Source organism: Taudactylus pleione, unplaced genomic scaffold, assembly GCF_031769625.1.
Source record: "Taudactylus pleione unplaced genomic scaffold, aTauple2 ptg000114l, whole genome shotgun sequence".
Taxonomy (NCBI): domain Eukaryota; kingdom Metazoa; phylum Chordata; class Amphibia; order Anura; family Myobatrachidae; genus Taudactylus; species Taudactylus pleione.
This window is the reverse complement of record NW_028284516.1, coordinates 91,727-117,745: the sequence shown is the minus strand read 5'-3', so window position 1 is coordinate 117,745 and position 26,019 is coordinate 91,727. Positions and strand designations below refer to the sequence as shown.

At 45.2% G+C, this 26,019-nt stretch overlaps 1 protein-coding gene across 2 annotated transcripts in view; it reads right to left on the bottom strand.

The window, feature by feature from the left end:
• Window positions 1-26,019, bottom strand: part of INTS8 (integrator complex subunit 8) — a 129,348-nt gene that overhangs the window by 58,699 nt on the left and 44,630 nt on the right. For both annotated transcript variants that reach the window (XM_088471357.1, XM_088471356.1), the window contains exons 16-21: window positions 23,301-23,502; window positions 8,547-8,668; window positions 8,085-8,266; window positions 7,644-7,677; window positions 6,195-6,251; window positions 6,048-6,109 (exon numbers count right to left, since the gene is read on the bottom strand). In XM_088471357.1, coding sequence (XP_088327483.1) covers window positions 6,048-6,109; window positions 6,195-6,251; window positions 7,644-7,677; window positions 8,085-8,266; window positions 8,547-8,668; window positions 23,301-23,502 — 659 coding nt within the window. The remainder of the gene's footprint in view (window positions 1-6,047; window positions 6,110-6,194; window positions 6,252-7,643; window positions 7,678-8,084; window positions 8,267-8,546; window positions 8,669-23,300; window positions 23,503-26,019) is intronic.

Here is a 26,019-nt window from a genome sequence, read left to right as displayed (position 1 = left end):
TGCAGAAGCAGCTGGAGAAAGTGAAGGAGGAGCTAAGACGGAGCAATTTCGCTCGGCATGTGGGACTTGTGGATGAAGCCCTTCATTCGCTTTGCCAGAATTCCAGGGTGGTCAATCTGTTGAAATCAGACCACTACATTTTGGCCACCGTGTTCGATCCTAGGTTTAAAGCCTATGTGGTGTCTCTCTTTCCGGCCGACACAAGCCTGCAGAGGTGCAAAGACCTGCTGGTGAAAACACTGTCAGCTGAAGCGGAACGTGACATGTCAACAGCTCCTTCTTCATTTTCTCCCGCAACTGGGGCTGCCAGGAAAAAACTTAGGTATCCTAAGCAACCTGGCAGTGATGCAGGGCAGGCAGGACCAAGTTTGGACATCTGGTCCGGACTGAAGGACCTGGCAACAATTTCTGACATGTCTACTGTCACTGCATATGATACTGTCGCCATTGACAGAATGGTGGAGGATTACATCGGTGACAGCATCCAAGTAGGCATGTCAGACAGTCCGTACCTGTACTGGCAGGAAAAAGAGGCAATTTGGAGGCCCCTGTACAAACTGGCTCTATTTTACCTGAGTTGCCCCACCTCCAGTTTGTACTCCGAAAGAGTGTTTAGTGCAGCCGGGAACCTTGTCAGCGAAAGGCGTAGGAGGTTGCTTCCACAAAATGTGGAGAAGATGATGTTCATAAAAATGAATTACCAACTCTTCCAGGGAGACCAGCCTCCAGAACGTACAGAGGGACCTGTGGTGGTGGATTCCAGAGGGGACGAGTTAATAGTCTGTGAGGATGAGGATGTACAAAACACTGAAGAGGGTGAGGAATCGGTGGATGAGGAGGATGAGGACGACATCTTGCCTCCGTAGAGCCAGTTTGTGCAGGGACAGATTAATTGCCAGCTTGTTTTGTGGGGGCCCAAACGAACCAATCATTTCAGCCACAGTCGTGTGGCAGACCCTGGCGCTGAAATGATTGGTTTGTTAAAGTGTGCATGTCCTGTTTATACAACATAAGGGTGGGTGGAGAAACCAAGGACAATTCCATCTTGCACCTCTTTTTTTTCTTTGCATTATGTACTGTTTGGGGCCTAGTTTTTCAAACTGCCATCCTGTCTGCCACTGCAGTGCCACTCCTAGATGGGCCACGTGTTTGTGCCGCCCACTCGTGTCGCTTAGCATAGCCTTTTGGACATAAAAACACTATTGTGAGGTGTGAGGTGTTCAGAATAGACTGGAAATGAGTGGAAATTAACGTTATTGAGGTTAATAATAGCACAGGAGCAGAAAAAACAACACATTCTGTGATTTATAGCTGTTTTTATTCTTTTTTAAAAAAAAAATACAGATCCAAAACACAAAACCCAGAACCCAAAACACGGAAGGGTTGTTTTGGCAAAACCAATCCAGATCCAAAACACGAAGAAAGATCCAGATCCAAAACACGAAAAGTGGCCGGTGCACACCCCTATCCTCAATGCAACCTTCCACCACACACCAGTACTAAATATAGTCAGCAACAGCGTCTGCACTGATGTGCTATAACGTGTGTCTACCTCCATGTGGCTGTAAAAGAAAAAGAGGACCTGGGTCTCTCAATAGGCACTTTTGCTAATCAGATTACAGCCACAGGCGCTTATTCTGAATTGGATGCAAGTATCAGAACATCTATGTGAGTATCCGTTGGTCTGCCCACTGTTTTTCAGTCTGCAGCCATCATCATTATGGGGCCCGGCACTCATGTTTTTTGGGGCCGCCCATCGGCTCATCCTCCTTGTGTCAATCTACAGCCTCATCCTCGCCTGTGTCTTTCCAGCCTCACCCCCGTGTCTCTCAGCATCATCCCCTCACTGTCTCTCTAAGCATCATACTCCCATGTCTCTCGAGAACATCCCCCTGTGCCTCTCCAGCCCTGTGCCTTCACCACCACCCACCTGCATATCTTTTTCAAAAATCAATTTATGTATGTTATTCTTTCGAATGGCTAATTTGCTGGGATATACAGTTAGGTATTTCTTTTAGCATAGAGGTGACAAGAAAAAGCTGATGAGACCCTAAGGGTGCCTTGAAGTGAAAAAGTTTGGGAACCACTGCGCTAGGGAGATGGTTAGGGTTAAAGTACTAAAAAAAATGGTATCAGCATTTTCTGTGTCAACCTTTTCCCCATGTCGACCACTTGAACCATCGACCGTTTAACAGTTGACCTTTTGACCCCGTCTATGTATTGACTGTCTATGTAAATAGCGCATATCTTTCTATCCACACCCCACCCAATCCGAGTGGAGAATCAGGAGAGGTCAACTAGCAGACAGCGCTGCCAGCTCAGAGATCCTCCTAGTGAAAGAAATGTCCGACAGGAACACCACCTTCAAGTAAGCCCCCACAGGTCAACAGACTCCAGAGGCTTGAAAGCAGCCCGCTGAAGTGCCTCCAGGACAAAATTAAGGTCCCAAAGTGCAAGTATGAATGTCCGGAAGCAAGGCCAGATGCTTCTGAACCAGGACCGACAAGGCAGAAACCTGGCCCTTTAAAGAAGAAAGCCAAAGACCCTGTGTCAACCTGTCCTGTAAAAAGGAAAAAAGATGTGGCAAGCAGAACTGAGAAGAAGTGACTTCCCTGCACTCATAGCAATGCAAGTCTTCCACACCGGGAGGTAAATGGCCACCATGGCCTGCTTACGAGCCTGAAGCATGGTCCGCATCACAGCCTCAAAAAAACTTTAGACCTTAATATCCTGGCCTCAAGTGCCAAGCCGACAAAGCCAGCAGAGGTAAATTGGGGTGCAGGAATGGGCCATGACTTTGCATATAATCCCGCACTGGCACCAATCCAGAGATATGGGGAGGCTGTGGGTCTTCTCCCACTTGATGAGCCGGGTCACATGCGGCAAAATGGATATGGGCGAGAACAGGTATCTCAGGTGGAAGGACCATCAGGTGGTCAGAGCATCCACTAAGGTCGTCCATCACTTCACAAGTAGGTTGAATATGTCCTGGTGAACCCTCGCCCAGGTGTGGTCAGCCTCCCAATTGTCGACCCCTGTAATGAAGTTGGCAGAGATGGACAAAACAAACTTCTCTGCTCACCACATGATTGAAGTGTTCTCTGCCATGGCCTGGTGACTCCTGGTCCTGACCAGATGGTTGATATATGCCACAGCCGTGGCATTGCCTGACTACATTAGCAGAGTCCTCTGAGTCTGAATAAGAAAGTGCCAGCAAATTGATAAAAAGGGAGGCCTCCTGCTTGAACTAGACACCCTGAAAGTGTGTCTGGGACACCCTGAAAAGTGGATACAGGGTAACTGCACCCCAGCCAAAGTGACTGGCATCTGTCATGACCAAAGTCTAATCTCAGATTGATCGCTGACAACCCGTGGACAGGTTGGGAAAGTGAAGCCACAAAACAAAGGATTGGCAGGCCGCAATTGACAGACAGAACAACGCTTTGTCCATGCGAGAATCTGATTTCTTCCAATTCTGCAGGACCTGTTGTAGAAAAGTCCTAGAATGGAACTGAGCAAAGGCGACCACCATCTTCCCCAGCACATTCCCACACCACAGTATGGACACCCAGTGCAGGTGCAAAACATACCGCACAAGGGATTGCAGGGCCATAATTATGTCTTCCGGAAGAAAGACAAGCTGACAAGACATGTCGAACAGAAGTCCAAGACCAACCTCTGAACCAGAACCAGGTTGAACATGGGTAAGTTGAGAATCCAATCCTATTCCTCCAAGGTTAACACCACTACCTACAGTTGATAACTGAGCAAGGCCCTGGAGGATGCCTGGATCAACAAGTTGTCAAGGTAAGGGATGACAGTTACCCCACTTTGTTCGTAACAGGGTGATCATGATCTTGGTGAATATTCTGAGAGTGGTGAAAAAGCTGAGGGGAAAGCCCCCCAAATTGGAAGTGGAGGGACCAATGGCAAACCATAGGTGTTTGTGGTCCAGTTTCCGTTATATTTAAATAGGCATACTTGATGTTAAGCGATGCACGGAATTCCCCACATTTCATAGAGCTAATTAAAATTTTTAATGCTTCTGTCAGACACCAAATAAAAACAGGAGTTTCTGGAGGAGGTGTGGAGAGGGGCACCTAATAGTGCCTACTGCTCAGCCTCCCCTATAAACACTCAGTCTGCAGTGTACCCCAGATAGGACGTAAGAGGAAGTAAGACATGTTGATAAATTCAGCTAATGGCAAATCTAGTGGATGCATCAAGAGCAGTTGCCATAAGTTCCTCTATTCACTTTAGTCCTTAGATTCCAGCAAACTGCTTATAAACTTACCAAAGATACAAAATTTCCCAGGGACATAGGATTACAGGTTATTGCTGTGGTTACAAGGTGTCTTAGGACGCCAATTTTGAGAGAGGATATTGTGCCTATTACCATAGATAAGATCAGACGTGCAGGGTAAATTTGGTATAGACAAGGATGTGACTTTTTTAATCAATTGAATAGTTGAAAAGCAGCAGTGGTCACAGATGACAGAGAATAACGGTTGCAGTATAGTAGGAACTCAGAAGCACACTGCAATGATTTTATAGTTGTTTTTTTGTGCCTTGTTGATAATAGAAGTTTTATAAGTAAATAAGCAGTGTTTGAACCATTGCAGATGGTTTCTTTTACTGCCAAATGGGAGCAGGAATGGGGTAGAACCTACATGAGGGAAACTTTGTGTATAGGTTGTATAGGTTGTGAGTGCATAAAGAATCCATTGCAGGTTGTAGCATTTTCTTGTATTGCCACAGACAGCTAGCACCTGAGCATAAGAGTTACAACATTACCTGACTGGTAAGTGTTTGCATAGAATTTATTATCAATATGGAGATGGGCCTGAAGCTGGAGAAGGACCCCCGTTTCAGAATGACGTCAATGTGAGATTCATAAAGACAGAAGGAAATCTGGACCTAATTCAGACCCGCTCGCTAGGATGCGTTCGCTCGTAGCTGGCCGATTTTCACATGCAAGGGTGTGCATAAAGGAAGACTGTGCAGATGCCCTCTGTTTGCATGGGTCACTAGCCTGTTAAAAGCAGATGCTGTAAGCAATCATCACTGGTATCTGATCAGAAAATCGACAGTAACAATGTGGACACTGAGAATGTCAGCATGGCACAGACAATAGGCACCATGTAGACATCCTCAGAATGTTGACATGTTTGCATTGTCAATATCTGAAATGTCGGCAGTCATAGGATGCCGACGGGTAGGGTTAAGTGCCGCCGTGTTAGGCTGCAGGGTCGGGGGGAGATTAGGGTGAGGGATTAGAGATAGTGGTTAAAACACTCACTGTAACGTCGCTGCTGAGATTTCGCCTCTGAAACTGATCCTCCCTAGACCCGGAGCCTCTGCAGCCGCAGGGACCAGGTAAAACATTGCTAGATCACCAGGGACCGTTTGCCGACAGTTCATCATGTCGACATACCACCCATATAGATATGATGAATATCGACATGGTCACAGTCGACATGATGAGCATATCGACAATTCAACCATGTCAACATTCTCATGTTGACATTATAACTGTCGACCAATCGCACCCAACCCCCATCAATTGCTGTGGTTGAGGACTTTTCCGCTCCCTGGCTCTCTATCTCTAGGAGGTTAGGCTTTCTCACCTTGTGGGTAATTAAGAGCAGAGCACAAGGACTTGGCTTACACAATCACCTCCTCTTATAACCAGTACTAAGTTTAACATCAAGAAAGGTTCTCTTCTGTATTTCATTGAAGTATTGACATTTCACAGCAATGGCAGTTTGTTTACAGGTATTAATCTACCTGCTTTTATTCTATTTTCCTACTTTAAGGTGAAGTTGAACTACATTCTCTTTTTCTGTGATTACGGTAAGAAACGTCATAGCGGTTATAATGTATGAGATTTATAAGATATGACGGGATGTTCTGTAAGGAAAGGTACACAGAGCTTAGTGTCTGACTATGTGAGGATACACTATTCTGTAGGGAAATAAAGAGGAACCTGTAGGAGGATACTGGAAATTTAGTAGGAAATGGCAAATAACAGTGAGCACATATCTTACGTCGGAACGCTTGACGGCCAAATAGAGATGTGCTCTGCGGTAATATCATTCACAATATCCTCCTGTGGGAAGCAAATAGAAATATCTTCAAAACATTTTTTTTAGGAGAAAACATTAGGAAAAACAATATAAGAACTGTATACTGACCCGGAGGTTATAAAGCTTGACAAATAAAGACAGTAGTGTTGTCAAAACCAATGGTTCCTGTGGAAAAATAAATGTATGCATTTTCACACTGCCGTACAAAAGGCTGGAAAGCCACATTCTATTTATCACAGCGACCGGCCGACTACAAATGACGTAGACCTGCAGTAGCCTAGGGCGCCAGTCCCAGTATGACTGTGGTCAAATCAATATAAATTCTAAATAATAGAAAAAATAAACTAAACTAGACTGTAATCCCTGCCTGAGAAATTGCTTGTACCGCACAGTGCTGCAATTTAATGCGCATCACATACCCAACATGGTATACAATCGGGAAGCCGGCTGCCGTAATAACGACAGCCGGCTTCCCGACTGTCATTTCCCGGCGAGGGTGTCTAGATGTAGACGCCTGACATTTCCCAGACGCTGGGAGACCGGCGCCCGGCATCCCGATCAAAGGGATGCCGGGTGTCGCGAGCAGACAGCCGTGGGGGCGAGGGTTAGGTTTAGGGCACCCGGGGGGGACTTAGAGTTAGGAAGCCCCCCGGGAGGGTTAGGGTTAGGCACACCCCCGGGGGACTTAGGTTAAGGCAGCGGGGAAGGGTGGTTAGGGTTAGGCACTTGGTGGGGAAGGTTAGGGTTAGGCACCCTTAAGGAGGGTTACCGATTCCCCGAACATATACAGCAAATACCATCATCAGGAGAAAGCAAGCTGTGACTGGCCAACCACTGCGCAACTAAACAGCTCAGTGAGCTCCAAACACTGCACCCAAAGCTTAATGGCCACCTGATCATACATATTTTCAGGCTTACAGACATAAAAAGAATTACCTTACATTAAAAGGAACAACCTGAGACGCATGGTATAGTTGTCAGTGGCACTCATTCATTATGGACAGGTCATTAAAAGATATTACAGTAGTGCTTTGAAATACATTAAGATCTCCCAAAATTTAGCATAGCCTTAACATAACAAAACTACATTTAGTACACACATAAACCCTGCATCATGCACAATTAAAGTATCAAGGGAAAACCATTAAATCAATCTGAACTCCTGCAGCAGAACAATAGCAGACACGCACTTTCCAGGGTAAGTTGACCGAAACCACTGAAAAATGGGGGTGCAGTACCTGCTAGAGAAGAGTCACATGGGGCAGCTGCCCAAGTGCTCACATGGATGCACAACATAAAATGGGGCAGTCTTGTTGCAACAAAATGGCTTCCTCAGCATGGCTTCATCGTAATTTCAGGACAACCAGGAGAGCAAGGTTAGATGGAAAGTTTAATGTCCCATTAAGACAATGTAGAGGTTATTGTACAGTTTGTTGGTAAGTTTTGTGACCGTTTACACCCTAAAATTATAATTATGACAGGGACACTAGGCCTGCAGCAATGTATAACCAGAAATCTAGGCACTGTAAATGGGAAGCATTTGAAATAGGTACTTACACGCAATTTCTTTATAAAAGACAGAAGTTCACTCCTAGAATACGATACAATGGAAATAATAAAATATTAGACTAGTAATCTAAGAAACGATTGTCATTAAAATGGTTTTGATGGAAATGTTTTGTATAGAACAATCTAAAAATAATGGACTACAATTGCTCACATACAAATTAAGACTTGCACGGAGAGAAACAATTATGGAGATTTGCCAAAAACTGGCTTCTTGTCCATTCATCTAACGCACAGGTTCTCAAACTCGGTCCTCAGGACCCCAAACAGTGCATGTTTTCCAGGTCTCCTCACAGAATCACAAGTAAAATAATTAGCTCCAACTGTGGATCTTTTAAAATGTCACCTGTGCACCTGCTGTGTGACCTGGAAAACATGCACTGTGTGGGGTCCTGAGGACCGAGTTTGAGAACCACTGATCTAACCACATACCTATACATGATGCCCATTGTGGAGTCTCTGTTCTTTATCAGGCTGATCCTGCCGTCACTACTGCACTTGTACTGGTTGGAGATGCTGCATATATTTACCACCACCTCCCATAGATCTTTCGCTGTTCTCCGGCTATCTGGTCCCGATAGCTCTTTACAGGTGGCTGCCAAAAGCTGGCCGAGCTAGGGATGAAACAAAGCATCATCTCACACCTTGTAATGGATTTATATGGTGCAGACAACAATAACTGCAGCTGCAAAGATTAGTAGATTCAAAGAGAAACTACAGCTTATTAGTTCTATATCCGTGTTCATGAAATGGTGCAATGTAAAGATAAGACGGATATGCAGTATGGCGGTCTCCATAGAAAGGAATTACAAACTGTACTGAAATAATACAGCACTGAACTGTGATTATTTAAGTGCCTATTTAGGAAACAGCTGACTGATAGAATGATGGTACCTTTAAATAGGGATTACTTTGCAGCATGGAGGCAGGGACTTGCAGAGTTAGGTAGTCATTTTCTCTCCAGTTCAGGAGGAAGGCTACACAATCCTCAGCCACTACTTGTCGGAGGGGAATATCTGCAGAAAGGAAACATGTACAGCAGGAGAATCTCTGTATCATTCCGCGATCACACTAAAGTTTGTAGCATCGAGAACTATAACAAACCCAACTGGGTGAAAGTAATAATCAGTTATACAGTGTAAGATCCATTCCATAGTGTTCAACTGGAGAATGACAGTGACGTGCACATTAAAACAGCCTGGCACCAAGCTAGGTAGGGACCTGCTTGCTTTACAGGGCCTCATATATGAAAGGGCTGGCAAAGGATAGAGTAGGTGGGGTACATAATTGGTCCCAGAATGTCACCATAAGATAAGAGAAAATGCTGAGAATGGTGCAAAGATAGAGGAAAACAGACTCTTTTAAAGTAGGGCTTTAAAGGTTGTAAAGTTTGGAAAGAGACTGAGGTAATGACTTAGAGGCTTCCACAAATTCGTATAGTACAGTTAGGAGATCTAGGTAGTAGGGGGAGTGGATATTATGGTTATAGTGCAAGTTGGACAAGATGTGTATTTAGAGATCAGCACAGAAATGTGAGTGGCCATTTTGATCAGATGGTGAAGCAGCGTGGGGGGGGCGGGAGACATCTAGTCACAGTGCTGCAATTTAATGCGCATCACATACCCAACATGGTATACAATCGGGAAGCCGGCTGCCTTAATACAGACAGCCGGCTTCCCCACTGTCATATCCCGGCGAGGGTGAAATGCTAGGCGTCTAGATGTAGACGCCTGACATTTCCCCGACCTATGTGACCTATAGTATCTGGCTGTTCTAACCAAACACTAGCTGGATGGACCTTGCAAACACTTGTGGCCAAATAGGACATACATCAAACTTCATTGGTTCAATGGCAAGATCTGCCAATGCATAAGCACATTTGTATTCAAGACGCAGATCTAGAGACATCTAGGTTCAGGTACATTGCAAAAAGACCATCTGCTGTTTCAGACACAAGCAGAAAGGAAAAGCTTTGGAGAAGATGGATTGTATAATTAACACACAAGATACTTTATTATAGCATGACAACTGATGAAATTAAATTTCAGAGGACAATTTTGAAACCCATATATAGGATTAATAAACCGTGCATTTAGAATTCCAAAATGGTGGCAAATGCTTAGATTATTATTATTATCAGTTATTTATATAGCGCACTCATATTCCGCAGCGCATTACAGAGAGAATATTTGGCCATTCGCATCAGTCCCTGCCACAGTGGAGCTTACACTCTATATTCCCTATCACATGCTCACACACATACACACTAGGGTTAATTTTGCTTGGGAGGCTATTAAGCCACCAGTATATTTTTGGAGTGTGGGAGGAAACCAGAGCACCTGGAGGAAACCCACGCAGGCACAGGGAGAATATACAAACTCCACACAGTTAGGGCCATGATGGCAAACGAATCCACGACTTCAGTGTTGTGAGGCAGTAATGCTAACCATTACACCGTCTGTGCTGCCTGTGATATTACAATGGAAGTATTGAAATGTAGTTTTGCAATTCTGTAATAACTGTGATAAAATAGCCTTTGTGAACAAGCACTAAGCTGTTCTGTCTATCTATCACCTACTTACACATGAGACAGGGTCATTGGCAGATTGCGCAGAGCGCATACTTAATCGTGCGGTGACTGACAAGATAGAACCTTGCGGTCATTGTGATGGATACTCTTGCCACCCATAATAATTAGTGTCTTATATTTTTTGAGTATGTATGCAGAGAATTGAACTACAGGTTCGACCCAATAGTTCTAAGAGATAGGCAGATGTGGGATGGATTACCCAGAGTCACTTGATCCATGTGAAATGTTGGTTTAACATGACCATTGTTTCTTTAGATACCTCCAGCTCAGACATGCCTTAGCAACTCAGTTCCCTGGTGCCCCCCAAATATTCAGGATTTCTCTGTCAAAAAAAAAAAAGTATGTCTATAGGCTGATCTCGTCGCTTTGCTTCCTATCTTACGCCTTTATTATGCAGGCCCACCACATGACGATTTGCCGGCTCTTAGAACTAAATGAGAGGTCAATTTAGGAGTAATACAGGATGAAACATGGCAGGATGCATTGGGATGTCCAAGACTAGCTACCACCTCAATTCACTTCCAACAAATTCTGCTATTTCTGTTACACCGTGCTTATCTAACCACCGACCGCTTATGCAAGTTTGGGTGGGGGGGGGGGGGCTTGAGATTCAAATGTCCCTGAATGCAATGCCCCTTTGCCCACCTTTTGGCATTTGCTTTGGGATTGCCCTCAGATTACATCATTTTGGGGAAAAATACTCAGAGTAATCTCCTCTACAGGAGTCCCGCAGGCTGTTCTTACTCCTGTTGTATATACGCTTGGAATTATAGATGAGCGCTTACTTGATGGACACACTCATCAGTAGGTATTGAATGTCTATATGCTGCCCAAAGTCTGTATTGCCCACTCCTGGATGGCACCCACTGGACCGGAGTATTATGGCTATCCCTAGTTTCCATCGCAATTGCGCATGAGAAATATACTTATTTGGCTAGAAACGCTAAACTAAATTTGACCACATATGGACCAAATGGTTTAACTCCACTTATGCTCATCCTCTGAGATGCTATCCGTCACCAATTCTACATCTATATCTAATATGTAGCGTCCAGTGGGGGAGGGAGGGAGCAATGCTACTCAATCACTTGTTAGTATATGCATATCTCTATTTGTAATACGTCTTCACTGCTTTTTAGTATATAAGCATAATAAGCGACATGAATAATGACTGTATACCAACTTGTTTGTCCATTGTAATATGACATCATCTGATATCTTACTTGTAAAACCTTTTATTGTATTTACTTATTTATTTTCTTTTTCGTGTTTTTTTTTTTGCCCTCCGCACCCGGCTCAATGTGTCACAATAGTAGACAGCACTCACAGTATATTCCTTGGTGAAGAAATCAACCACAAGCACGCCCTTGTGGTCCCAAAGAAAAAAAAACCATGACCTTCTTTGCTGATGAAGTGGTTTTGAATTTCTGTGAAGGTGGGGATGATGCGTGTTTCCATGTCATGGATACTTACTTCATCTCCTGTGTCACACGATGCACCCATGTTTTCATCGCCTGTAGCAATATGCTGCAGAAACAACACCCCCTCCTCATGGAACCGTATCAGGTGCAGGAGAGACAATCGCATCCTATTGGTTTTGTGAACTTCTGTGAGGAGTTTTGGTACTTCAGCATGATCACTTTTTCCTGTACCCCACTTGTGCACAGTACCCACTGAGATGCTCAGTTCGTAAGCAATATAACGAACTCGAATGTGTCTATCCTACTGAATCAGACCTTTAATGATGGACAAATTGTCATCTGTGGTGGACATGCTCGGCCGTTTGGATCGCTGCTCATCTTGAACGTCTGTCCTCCCGTTACCAAAGGAAGTGCACCCAACCCAAACCTGTTTCCGTAACATGACATTATCACCGTACACCTCGAAAAGTTGGTGATGGATTTCAGCAGCTGATGTGTCGCAAAAATCCTATCATACTACGCACCTCAATGTTTGACCATGTTTCCGCCAGCCCCGCCATCTTACACCTGATGTTGGGACAGTATGACTGATATGAGGCACAGTCTAATGGCCATGAGAGGAAGTAGTGGTCTACCTGCTCTGGCCTGGCATGAAACAGAGAACATTATACATGTGAGAGGTCTTGTCACCTTACTTATTGAACCACCCTCATGTTCATGCGCATATTTTAAGTGAGAAACGGATGAGCCGAGAGGGGCTGCCACAACTTGAGCAACAGTATTGGAACAATACTGCACAGAGAGTAAAAAAAACATCTGTGATACATTGTTATTTTATGTAACTCAATACCCTGTTAGTGCAAATTATTGGCAGCACCTATGGTGTTGATAGGTGTCAGCGGTGTGCGATTGGAGGTAGGTCCACACGATAGATAAATTACCCAGGCTTGTAGGTTTATTAAACGGCAGAAAAAGTTTGCAGGGTACCACAGGTTAATGCAGGTAAATATACAATGCAGGCATATAGCATAGGAAAATATGCGGTTAATGCAGGTGTTGTGCAGCTTAATGTAGCACACAGCAGTATACACTGACCGTGTGGCAGTAGCCCTTCAGCAGTGGTGACGCAGTGGTGTCTCCGCTATATCATACACAGTTATAGTGTAGGAGACACTCAGGGGAACGCCCTCTACTATGGAGTATGGCGAAGTGAAGAAGCATGGAGAAGCTGCGCACACACAGTAGCGCATTTAGTCATGGATGGGGACCATGCTGACATAAGCACAACTCTGTCTCTAAGGAACGGACTCCATAACACCCAGCCTCGTTCAAGGCAGTGTCTGGTAACAAACATTCCACATTTGTATGTCTGACCTGTAACAGAAAACATAGGGTATATACAAAACAAAAACATAATATAACATGTCAACTTTCAAATGCATTCCAGTCCACATTTTTGCAGCAAGGCATTTAGTATATCTGACGTCAAACCTTTGGTCAACATACAGTATCAACAACATTTTCCTCACTTGCCACATATTTGACACTACTCAATTCACCATCTACCAGCTCTCTTATAAAGGGATGTAGTGGACGGTAAATAGTGGGGTTAGGGGGGAGGGTTAGGGGTTAATGTTAGGCACTAGGAGGACAGTTAGGGTTAGGCTATGGAGGGGGGGGTAGGTTTAGGCAGCGGGAAGGGAGGGTTAGGTTTAGGGGTAGGGCTAGGATACTTACCAACAGGTGTCAGTATCCTACCCCTGTTGGGATGATGGCATCAGGATTCTGACCGCCAGGATCTCAAGCGCCGGCATCCCATACCCAACCCCTTATAAAATTGGTATTTTATGGCAATGGGCCTGATTCAGAGGTGGATGCAAATGTCTAGAGCCACAATATGCAATAGCCGCAAGATGCCCACTGCCGGCTTCTCAGATCCGCTGGCTGCGTTCAAATACGTTGCAGCAGATCAGCATCGCAGTATTGGACATCTGAGTAGCCCTCGGGTTACTCAGGATGTCCGACAAAACTACGCTGCTAGGGCAGCGAAACTGTGTCCAGAGATGCAGCAACTGGTTTCGGGAAGCCTGCCAAAACGCCTCAGTCTCATCTCCCAAATGCCTGCAGCATGTTAATTATGCTGTGATGTCCAGGGCAGTGTGACCGGGGTCGCAGTAACATCTCAGCACATCCACACTGCGGCCCTGGCTTTTCAACAATGGTCCATGTTAGCATTGTCATTTAAAGCTGTAAGCTCCTTGTCTATTGCGGATTTCCACTCTTAACAGTCGCTTGACTTTGCTTGTTATATGGTTTAGGGTTTATAGCAGACAAAGTTAAAAAATTAAACGCTATACTGTATCTTTTAGGCGGTTTGCCTTTGTTGCTCCTTGTAGAGCTCCTGCTCTGTGATTGATCACTTGTATTTGTGGTCTCAATTTCTGACACGCTTCCAGCATACCTAGCATCACAAGTTTTTGTGGAATTGCAAAATCCAGCTGGTCTTTAGTTGAAGCCGATTCATGAAATACTATGTCTCTTGACTTTATAAGCTTTTGGTTGTCAATGTACCACAATCTATTTCCTTTGCTCCATTGACAATATCCAAGCATGATACAGGAGATAGACTTGGGATTCAACTTGTGTCTCTGCTTTACACCGAAAGAAACAAAGATGACTGATGCTTGGCTTTTTACTGGAGCACGCCTCCAATGGTGTTTTACCTTTGATGGCCATGGCAGGTGCTGGATTCTTGAAGTACACTGCAGTTAGGATTGCTTCTGCCCAGAATCTCTTATCCAGACTAGCATCACTTAGCATAGTCCGTGCTCACTGAACGATTGTTATGTTTTGTCTTTCACTCACGCCATTCTGTTCAGGTGTGTAGGCAATCGTTAATTGGAGCTGGATCATCCTCGTAGCGTCATCTAAAAACATTATGAAGTAGCTGTTACCGCTCATTGAATCTACTTTCAACTGTCCACACCATCTGTGTGCACTAGTTCCAATGGTGCCTTTGCTCAGGATACGGACTTTGGAAAGGGGCAATGTGTACACTCACCCTTCATGCAACTTTCACATTCTGGTCTCTCTGGGTTGTGCACGGACATCCCGGTCACCCTATATGACCCAGTCTCCTATGCCACAGCTCCACGGACTCGTTGAAATCTGAAACGGCCATTACACAACAGTCCTCAGTGTCTAGGGTGTACTGTTGTTGACACCATGTAGCCATTGCAAATAGAGTCCTTATTTTATTGTACATAACACAATGTCCCTCTGCAAATTGGACATTGCCATCAGTGTACTGAAGAAGAAGGGATACAATCAGATTGGCTCCTAGATCTGGCACAAATATTACATCTTCAATGTCTGTGACAATTGTTTTGCACAGTAAACTGTCCTGACTTCTGTGGCATTTAGGGCTTTATCTCCTATTCCCCTGACATTTTAAAGATCACATGACTTTAATGACTTCAACCAACTCTCATTGCAGCTGTAGTGCCTTGTGGCTCCTGAATCCATGTACCAGCAATCCTTGCAGTGACTGTTGGCTACCATTTAATGCTGACTCATTCCTTTTGACATGCTTCTGTGAAAACGTACCACTCAGTTCACTTGCTCTGCATTCTGAGGCCTTATGTTGCATCTTGTGACACTTTAAGCACTTGTACTTATGCTTTTTGGGTTTTGTGCCCTTTGAGAGCAAGGCAGAATTCTCTGCATTGGTCTCATCAGGAAAGCACCTTTGAAACTGCAGCTGCATGTACATACAATCTCCACTGATAGCTTGGCAGCACATGACTCCAAAGCTACTACCAGAAAATGATATTCTGGTGTAAGGTTTTGCAGCACCAACATTGCAACATCCACGTTGTCTACTTGGATGCCTACAGAAGTCAATTGCTGAGAAATTAAGAGTTATGGTAGACTTACCTTTGTTAACTCTATTTCTTTGAAGTCCATAGGGATACCATGGGGTGTGTGTGGTTGGAGTGATCCGGGCACCAAACAGTCAAAGCTTTAGCTTCTAGGATGCAGCGATCCTCCTCCAGGAATAACAATATACACAAGAAACACTCTCACAAAAGAAGAGGGAATCCGTGACCAAGAAGAAAATACCCATTCAAGCCAGGTGCGTCAGGGTGGGTGCCCTGTGGACCCTATGGACTTCCAAGAAAGTTAACAAAGGCAAGTCTACCATAACTCTTCATTTATTCTTCAGGGTCCATACAGCTCCTTAGGGATACCATGGGATGTCCTAAAACAGTTTCCCCTAAGGGTGGAGATGCTCCTGACATGCAGGTAAGCATCCTGAATGACCAGATAAACCATAAAATCCCCAGGCTCCAATGCCAGGACGATTGATCGTAGAGTCTCCATGTGGAACTTGGGTATTTAGATAAATTTGTTGAGGGATTTGAGATTCAGAATCGGCCGATGAGACCAGTTTGGCTTTTGAACCAAACAAAAAAAAAAAAAAAGTGTGGATAAAAACAAGTTCCCCGCTTAATCAACGGAACCAGTATTGTCACACCTGAACGTAGCAGGGAGTGAATGGCTTCCTGGAGGGCCAGCGTCTTGATGGAGTACCTGTACAAAAAAAATTGCCTGGGAGGACGCCTCAGGAATGTGAGGGCGTACCCCTGAAAGACCACTTATCGGCCCCAGGCGTTTGTTGTTGTTTGATGCCAAGAGTCGGCAAATCGAAGAAGTCAGCCTCCCACCTTGGAATCCCCCAGTAGGAGGCCCGGCCTATCAGGCGGAAGGTTTGTCATCAAACTTGGAAGCTGGACGTCTGGCCGACCAAGACTGCTTGAATCATGGCTTGGTGGTTTTGTGAGAACTAGGCTGCCTGGGAAAGGACTGTCCTATTGCCTTACCCTGATAGCGAAAGGACCAAAAGGAGGACAGCCTAGGCTTAGGGGCAGCTGCTGATGGCAGAAAAGCAGATTTACAGGCTGCCACGGTAGCCACGATTCTGTCCACTCTGCGCCGAACAGCCTGTCTCCAGAGAAGGTTAAAGTTTCGAGTGCCTTCTTGGATTCCGTGTCCGCTTTCCAGGACCGTAGACAAAGGACCCGGCGGGTGACTACCGAGGTCAGAGATGCCTTAGAGGCAAGGAGTCCAGTATCCAAAGCAGCTTCTCCCAAATAAGAGGCCACTTCCTGAATATGGGAGATGTAAGCCAGTTGTTCCCTGGTAGCGTGTAATGGCAGGCTGTCTTCCAGAGCCTCTGTCCATCCTTCGATAGCCTTAGTTACCCAGGCTGCGTCCATAGCCGGCCGAGTAATAGCGCCATTAAGTGTGTAGACTGACTTCAGACAGTTTCCAGTTTTCTATTAGTAGCATCCTTAAGGGAGGATGTAGACGGTAAAGGCAGCGAAGAGCTTTTGACTAAGCATGCCACATGCGAATCAACAGTAGGGTTGGACTTCCCACTTAGTACACTCACAAGCAGGGAGTGGGTAAAAAGACGCTAGTCTTTTTTGGAAGCTGGAACAGTTTGCCAGGAGTACCCCAAGCTTCCCCCGTGAGCTCAGTGAGCTGTTCTGATGGAGAATACAGCCTTAGCCACCTTTTGACGTTTAAATATCGGGTTTTTGGCTTAGGGGCCGGTTCATCATCCTCTATATTTAGGATAGATTTAACCGCCCTCACTAAAGAAGGGAAATCCACTGTTGAATGACGTTCCTCCTCGCCCGAGGCTGACCCGAGGAGAGAACCTTATGCATTATCTGCCTCCTCAGATGATGCATCAAAATCCGAAAGCTGGGTGGACTGAGAGGATGATACAGTCTGCCTATGTGCTTTGGCGGCTAACTGTCTGTCCGCATGTAACATTTAGTGGACAAGCAGTCCACTACATGCGTCATAACCTGGGATAAGGATGACACCCAAGGTGGCTCCTGGACAGGAGCTGGTACGGTGGACTGGAGAGGTGGTACATAACAAATAGTACACAGATCGTCCTGCCCGGAATCCTGACGGTACAAGCCCGCTGAACAGGATCTGAAAGTAATCAGCACAGGGACCGCAGGCTGCTGTTTAACCTTGCCTTTAGAAGACTTAATAATAGCCAGTAAGCAGCACATAATCAGTGTAAAGCTAGTAATGCAATGTGACACCCTTCACAAATACAGGTAGATGTGAAGTAATAATGAACCCCTACGCACCTGGTAGTTGAGGGTTTAAGAAAGAGCAGCAGGGATAGATAAAACTGACAGTCAGAAAGTTTTAAGACAGTATACCACAACAGCAGAGCTAGCACAAGTCACATAGAATGCAAATAAATATACTTATAAAGGGCACTGAATCAACTACTCAAGCCTCTAAAGGTTGGTAGGATTGTGCACTGTATAACCTGGTCCGGGGGAGAGGTATACAGGGAGACTGGACCCAAATCTCCTGAGACCTGTAGCTTCAGAAAAGCCCTGAGTAATGGGTGCTGAGCGTCTCATATAGGGAGGAGGGTGAGGAGCAGAAGCAGCTCAGAGGCAGGAATCCTCTTGTGAGGGATCACACTACGGGCTGGGGGAGGGACAGCCGGGGAAGAGCCTACCCCCCTTCTGCAGAATCAACCGCCGGGTGCCGCTGGCCTCGATATGGTCCCCGACGCCAGACTTAACTGCCCCGGTGGTCTAGTGAGGGTGCCGACGAACTGGACGCTCCACTACAGCGTCCTCCGGCTGGTCTCCACAACCGGAGGTAAGGACTGCATAAACACGCGATTCCCCTCAAGTGGGGAATTTACTTACCTGTCTTCCCCTTTTCTCCGGCTGCAGCCCTGGAATCCAGTGGAGTGTTGGTAGATGGAACCGTAGCGCAGGCGCCCATCAGGACGTCTAGCACTGCTTGCTCCGATGTAAAAAAGAAAATAAACTCATAAAAATAAAGCTTGGGACTGCCGTAGCAGTTCCCCTGTCTAAAGGTGCGACCATTCCTGCCGGCACAAACTTAAAACTGTCTGCCTGTGGCTGGGTGCAGGGTATATGTGGAGGAGGACCGGTGCATCCTGGGAGCTAAAGCTTTGACTGTTTGGTGCCTGGATCGCTCCAACCACACACACCCCATGGTATCCCTGTGGATCCCTATGGACCCTGACGAAAAAATAAGACAGTATCCTATCTATATATTAATTCATTCATGTTCTTGAATGCACTTGGGTCAGTGCCGACCAGATTGCACCTCAGGCTGATTCTTCTCATATAGGAGTCTATGTACTAAGCCTTGGAGACAGAACAAGTACTATCCAATCAGCTCCTGTCACTTTATAGGAAAAATTACAGTTAGGTGGTGATTGGTTGGTACTTTATCTCTGCAAAGCATAGTACATAGACCCCTAAGCCTTTGTATACATAAGAGGTCTGCAAAGCTACACACATTTCATGTGCGGTCATCATCCTGTGAATGATGGAACACTAAGGTCCTCATGGCTTTATCTACATCATCTGAGTAACCTTCAACAACTTTCTCTGCATTACATGCATCTATATGGCAAACTTCCATGCAGCATAGTTCTATGAACCTGTTAACTTGATGAAGCTCATACTAGCCCCTGTCCTGTCTATTTTCACCCTTAATATGAATAAAGCACTTTTTCCTGTTACTTACACAGATCCATTTATTCTGTGCTGCTGCAGCCATTTTCTTGGTGCCCTTATTCTTCACATGCTGTGCCTGGGCCCATAACCTACTGGCAGAACATATGGTGTTGATAGGTGTCATGGGTGTGGCGGTCAGTGCACATGGCAGATCACTTAACCAGGCTTGCAGGTTTATAAACCAGCAGAAAAGGTGTGCAGGGCAACACAGAGTTAACGCAGGTATGCAGTAAATACACAACACAGGCATATAACAGGTAGAACATAGCCAGCCAGGAACATATGGTGTTAATGCAGGTGGAGTGCAGCTTGGTGTAGCACACACTGACAGTAGTGGCAGTAGCTCTGCAGCATTGGTGACACAGTGGTGTTGGCGGAGTCTCAGCTGTATCGTACAGTCCCAGTGTAGGAAACACTCAGGGTCACGTCCTCTCCTATGGAGGACATAAGAGAAGTCGCACGGACAATCTGCACATGTGCAGTAGGGCGGTCAGTCAGGGTCGGAGGTCGTTGCTGATATCAGTGCGCCTCTTTCTTTAAGGAATGGAGTTCTGGAACCGGTGGCAGTAGAGCGCACTCCCCTCTCAACACAAATAGCTATCGACTCTAATTATATTGAAGGCATTAAGCACCTTAAAGGAACATATACTGACAACTCTGACCAAGATGTCTGATTAGGTCACAATACATCCTTAAACTAGTAAATCGAATGGTGATTTATTTTTCTTTGCATATTAACTCCTCCATATGTAATGGTTCTTTTTTCAAATACTTATACTGATCTAATCATTATAGGACTTCTCCTTACACAATCTATTAATGTCACCAGCACACAGCTCACTTTGTGCCCATACATATATTGTGATTACCAATTGATCACCATGGAAATATACTACTGGATGACATTTACATTTTATCATTGAATAGGGAGGATTAGCTATTATAGCTAACAGAATCTACTCTTTATTGTGTTTAATGGTGATTACGATGAACTACGTGACTTTTTAGGTTTTATCTGAGGGTAAGGATACCTATCTTTTCTACACATCTTTGTTCTTCTTTTAATATTTCACTTATTTTAATGTGTTTTTGGAATTCTTTTTATTTATGAACAATAACAATTAAGTTTTATATTTGGCTTTGCAATATCAGCTTAGAATTATGAACACCAATTATATCTGTATCAGCCTCTATGTTTGCATGCAAGGGCATAACTAGAGCTTAAAAGGCCGGCCCGGCCAAAACCCGCCCCCCCCCCAGAGGTAAAAATAACACATACGTTTTCCCCTACACAGAGCCCATTCAGGTTATGCCACACAGTAGTACCCCTTATACACATTATGCCAGGCAGTAGTAATGCCCCTTACACACTATACCACACAGTAATGCCCTTTACAGATTATGCCACGTAGTAGTTCCCCATATAACACATTATTCCACACAATAGTAGTGCCCCTTACACATTATGCCCACCCCAGCAACTCAACTCCCCATGTCCCTCTAGCAGCCAGCAGGTGTGTATTTGGAACCGGGAGGCAGCAGCAGACATGGACAGAAAGCGCCAGTGCAATTTTAATCTGGTGCTGGTCTGCAATCTCTGATTGCCTTGCAACCGGCGGCGATCTCTCCATGACTGCCTGACAGTGTGCCAGCTGTAAATAGCTGGTGGGCCGCCAAAAAATCAACATCGCTGACCCCCGGGTCCCCTTGACGGCCTGCACAGGACCGGCCCACCTTGTGTGCGTGACTGGGTGCAGGGGGAGTGGCGGGCCACAGAGGCAGCTCGGGCACCATAGCAGCCGCACCCCTTGCACCCACGATAGTTACGCCACTGTTTTCATGCATGTTAGCAAACAGTGGGGTCCTTTTCAGGGTAATGGAATGTGGTTATAGGTGAGGACAATGTAAACAAATAAAGGCTGCAGGTGTACCTTAGGATCCAGTCTTCAACTGCAACACCAAGTATCCTAGCTAGTAATACATAAAACATCCATGTGCCTCCTCACTAGTATCGCCAATTCCAAAGAGCAATGGTGATAAATACAGATGTGTCCAAGTACATTATTGCTGCACTCGCGCCAAGCGCCTTTTTTTCGCCGGAAAATGCGTCTTAGTGGCAAGGCAATGTCACTATGACACACCACAATACTCCACTGATTCATTTGATGTGCAACACTTGTATATCTGTGTTCGTCCGAGTCTGAATCTGCTTCGATGCAAATGGATATGCCCCATAGACTGTACAACAATAAGTGATGTCATGCAGCAGCAGCAAATATTAAATGGAGCGTAATACACATCCTTGCTAAAACAACAGTACACATCAGACCAAACTTCATATCAGCAATGCATCTTCTGGGGAGCTTCAGTCATGATGAATCAATGTTGGAGAAAAGTGGGACCATATGCATGGGTGGAAGTGACAGCCGGCTCCTAAACAGAGACACACACTTGACAGCTGGCCCCTGATGGAACAAGTGCTACAGTCATCCACTTATAAACCAGCTGTCATTTCTAACTACGCACTAGATTCATTCTTGTTCATACATCATCACATTACAGAAAAATTCTTACTTCAATCTCTAGATAATTCAACCTTGTAAATTCAAATAATTTCATCTTCTATTACAAGACTTTGGCGTTGCTTATTGTCTTGCAATAAAGAAAACGAACGAAAGAATGTATCGATTAAAAAGTCTGTAAATTTGATAAAATTTTAAGACAATTAAAAAAAAAAAATGTCTAGATTTAACTGTGGCGTAAAAAAAAACAGTAAAGGTGCGTACACACTGGGCGATTAAAGTGGATGACTGAACGATAACGCTATCGTTATCATTTAGTCATCCACTTTATCGTCCATTTTTAACACCAAAACGTTGAACGATAACGATGATGCGCGTTCCCGCGGGTCGTTCGTCATTATCGTTCATCAGGTAAACATGCAGGCCAACCTGACAATATTGTCAGGTTACTGCATGTTCGGGAATGGGGGAGAGAGCCCGGCGCTGAACGATATCGTTAATGATATTGTTCAGAGTGTGTGCTCAATGTCATGAACGACATTGAGCTCACCCTGCTGTGGACACACTAGACAATATCGCACATGGAGAAAAAAAAAAAGCCTACAACAAATTTAGACAATTTTTAAAATGCAATGACATTGCTGGTATTTCCATACTAATAGACCGACACAAATTCAAAATGTTTTTAAGATTATGAAAACGTAGACTAACCCAATATTTGATGGACGGCTTTTCTAACAATCCCCCTCCCTCAAACACAACCCCCGAAGCTACCACAGTTACAGGTTTCCAAAAAAGTACCATCAGTAACAGCCCCAATGCGCTACATGGCCTCACTTCCATACACCCCCGTACACAGGACCTATCACACTACGAAATCAGTGATGTCACATGATGTGGGTAGCAGGGAAGAGGGTGCTCGTAACCTGGGCCTTAAAACCAAAATGCGTATTTTGAAAGAAGTTACTTACAGAACCAGTAAAAAAATGATACATAACAAGCGTGTATTATTGTTTTACTGTGCTGAGTCATATACCTGAAATAACTATACTTCTATATGTGCTTCATAACAGGCTCCTCTTTCTATATTTCAGTATTCTGAGCCAGCTGCTAGTGAGAAGCCTGCAGACCGCTTTGTGGAAAATAAATATTACCTTAATGCAGTGGTTCCCAAACTTTGTTTCACAGTAAATTGTGCTTACCGGTCATACTTAGGGTTCAGTTATGTGGTGGTGGACAGGGTTGTTTTCAGTTTGTCACATTTTATAATTGGCAGCCACCAGCACTGGTTTTGCCTATCAAATTGACCATGATTTGGTTCTGGACCACCAACCCATGGCACCCCTGTAAGTGCCCCGAGGCACCAGTTTGGGAATCGCTGCCTTAATGTTTCATATCTGAAAGTATCCGTTTTTATGTCATTTAAGTCATTAAAAAGAGAGATTATTAAAGGCATTTGATGGTTGCATAAGCTTTAGGGGTACGCTGATAATCAAAGGCAAATCTCTTACCAGGAATCCTCATTTCCAGATACCCACGTACTCTGCTGATCAGCTCCGCTGGAGGGCGCTCACCACTGACACCAGGCCCGGCTTCATGGGTGTAAATGTCTAATAGCAGCATCTCGTTGAAAATGACCTGCCGCAGCTTGGGGGAGAATTCGGTCACTAGTTCCAGGCAGGCAGTGAGCAGCTGTTTGGCATGAGGGAGGTCCTGTGTACCAGAACAGCAGTAACTTGCAACAGTTTTAGCATGTCCAAATAGCAAAAATGTGACAGGGCATGCTGGAATGTGTAGTTCTGCAACAACTGGGGGGGGGGGCGCTTATTGCCCACCCCTAATCTAGACTGTTAAGTGGCCTGTGAGCCACGCCCAACTAGGCCTTATATAGGACTCCTTAACTGGAAGCAGAATTAATACAACAGAAACAGCGCTTTGATGGAAAGAATGATTAATCACGGTTAAAATATGGTAAAAACAGTACATAAACATAATCCCTTTCCTCAAAATCTTGATTTTTAGTCTGATGGAATAACAGCATATGTTCTATAGCAACCTCCAAATACAAGTTAGAATGTTCCTTTAAGAGTTATGTCCAGCAAAATCATACTTACTAACTTGCAGTGAATAGGGCCCTTGAAATTAGCGTAAACGGTTTTCATGCACAGATATTTGGGTCCCTTAAAGTCGGTTTGGAATGGCGGTTCTAGCGGCTGGCAAGCAGGGCGAATGCCCGGGGTGCTGCGGCATGAGGGGGACGGTTGCCGTCTCCCCGCCGGCGTCGCCTAGTTAGATGGCACCTGGCCGTTTTTGCCAGCACGCCCTCTTCTCACCCGCCATAGTGCCAGTTTCTGTCTGCTACAAACTTCTGCTCCCTCAGTTCTCTCCTCCTAACTCCCGGTTGAAAGTTCCCCCCTCAGTGGTCTACCTGTGAGGAAGACGCTCCTCTCCCACCCTCCCCCAAGGCCGGCAGGGGAAAGCTAACAGGGTGGGGGTTGTGGCCATAACAGGGGAAGGGGGGGGAGAGACCTGTATGGGACAGGCAGCTGGCTGTGTGCGCTGGGCATTGGGTGCACGTGCCCACACTGACTCGGGTCAGGGGATGCTGCTCTCTGCCTGAGTGTGGGCGTGGGCTGCCTGCGGGGTCCTCTGTTCCCTGATCTCCACCCGGCTGTGACAGAGTCTGATCTCCCTGTGGATGTGCTTCCTGCTTTATCCTCCTTGTACTCTTTCCATAATGATGACATGATGGCTGGGTGCTGCAGACCTGGCATTTGGCAGGGCATAAGAAGTGGTCCCTGCTGTAAGTTACACAGGGATATTATAGTGCAGTCATCCTGAGACCCTCCTTACAATGAAAAGGGACAGTGTGCAAATGCGAGAAGTGATCATTTATAGCCCATATCCCCATGCTCCTTTCTGTCTAGTTAATTTTTTGCTCTATAATACAGTGTGGCATAATGTATTATAAAGGGCATTACATGTGTGTGGCATAATATACTATATAAAAGCGAAAATTTGCCCTTCTATCTTTCTATACAAATCCACAGTTTACAAGCCAAGATCGTGAAATTTTACATACGAGCGTATTAAAACACGGCGGAGGCAACTAAAATAATGTAAAATCGAAAGTAATTACTGTTCATTTTTAATTAATTGAAAACCACAATTTTTGCTGGACGCTCATTGTGGGGCCTCACGGCATATGGGTAGGGCCTCGGAGCAAGAGTTTTGTGTTGTCATGATCTTAATGTTTTTGCCAGCATTCTCAGCTCTCTGACTATACCAAATTACGCAACAACATTAGGGATGAGTGGGTTCAGTTCTCAGAAAACCAAACCCACCCGTATTTCGTGGATCTGGGGCGATCACCCTACCTGCCCCGTATCCCTCACCTGAGGCAAAACCTTGCTATGTCGCTGTCGGGTCGCGAGGTTTTGCATTGCGTGGGCTTAACGCTGATTGGTTGAGAGAGCAGCCTGTCACGGCTCTCAGCCAATCAGCGTTAAGATATTTCATAGGCGCACAGGAAGCAAAAGAAGATGGCTCCCGCACAGTCAGCAAACCTGCACTGAGGACACCGCTCTGCCGACATCGCCGTCACCCTGCATTGAAAACAACCCTGCACTGTCGACTCAATCAGCAAACCTGCACTGAGGACACCGCTGGCACCCCCGCACTGCCGACATCGCCTGTATCCTTCACTGAGGACACTGCCAGCACCGCAGCACTGCCATTCCACGTACTGGGGGACACCGTCAGCAACCCCTGCACTGCCAACACAGCCAGCAAACCTGCACTAAAGACACCGCCGGTACCCTGCACTGAGGACACTGCCAGCACCGCCAATCCATGTACTGAGGACACCGTCAACAACCCCGCTCTGCCGACACTGCTGTCACAGTAAGTGCACTATTGGTGTATCCAACTCACACTGTATAACACACTGTATCAGTGTTGGAAATTGGAAGCTGAACTGCCACATGTTAGTGCCGCCCACTGTATCGCTTAGCTTAGTCAGCCAGCTAGCTGGATGCAACCTTTTGGCCTTAACTAGATGAAAAAAAATAATATTGTGAGGTGGTCAAAATTGATTGGAAATTCCTGGAAATAAATGTTATTGAGGTTAATAATAATGTAGGAACAAAAAACAGGCCCATTTTATGTGATTTAGCGGTTTTTATGATATCTTAAGAAAAAATCCAGATCCAAAACCGAAAAACAAAACTC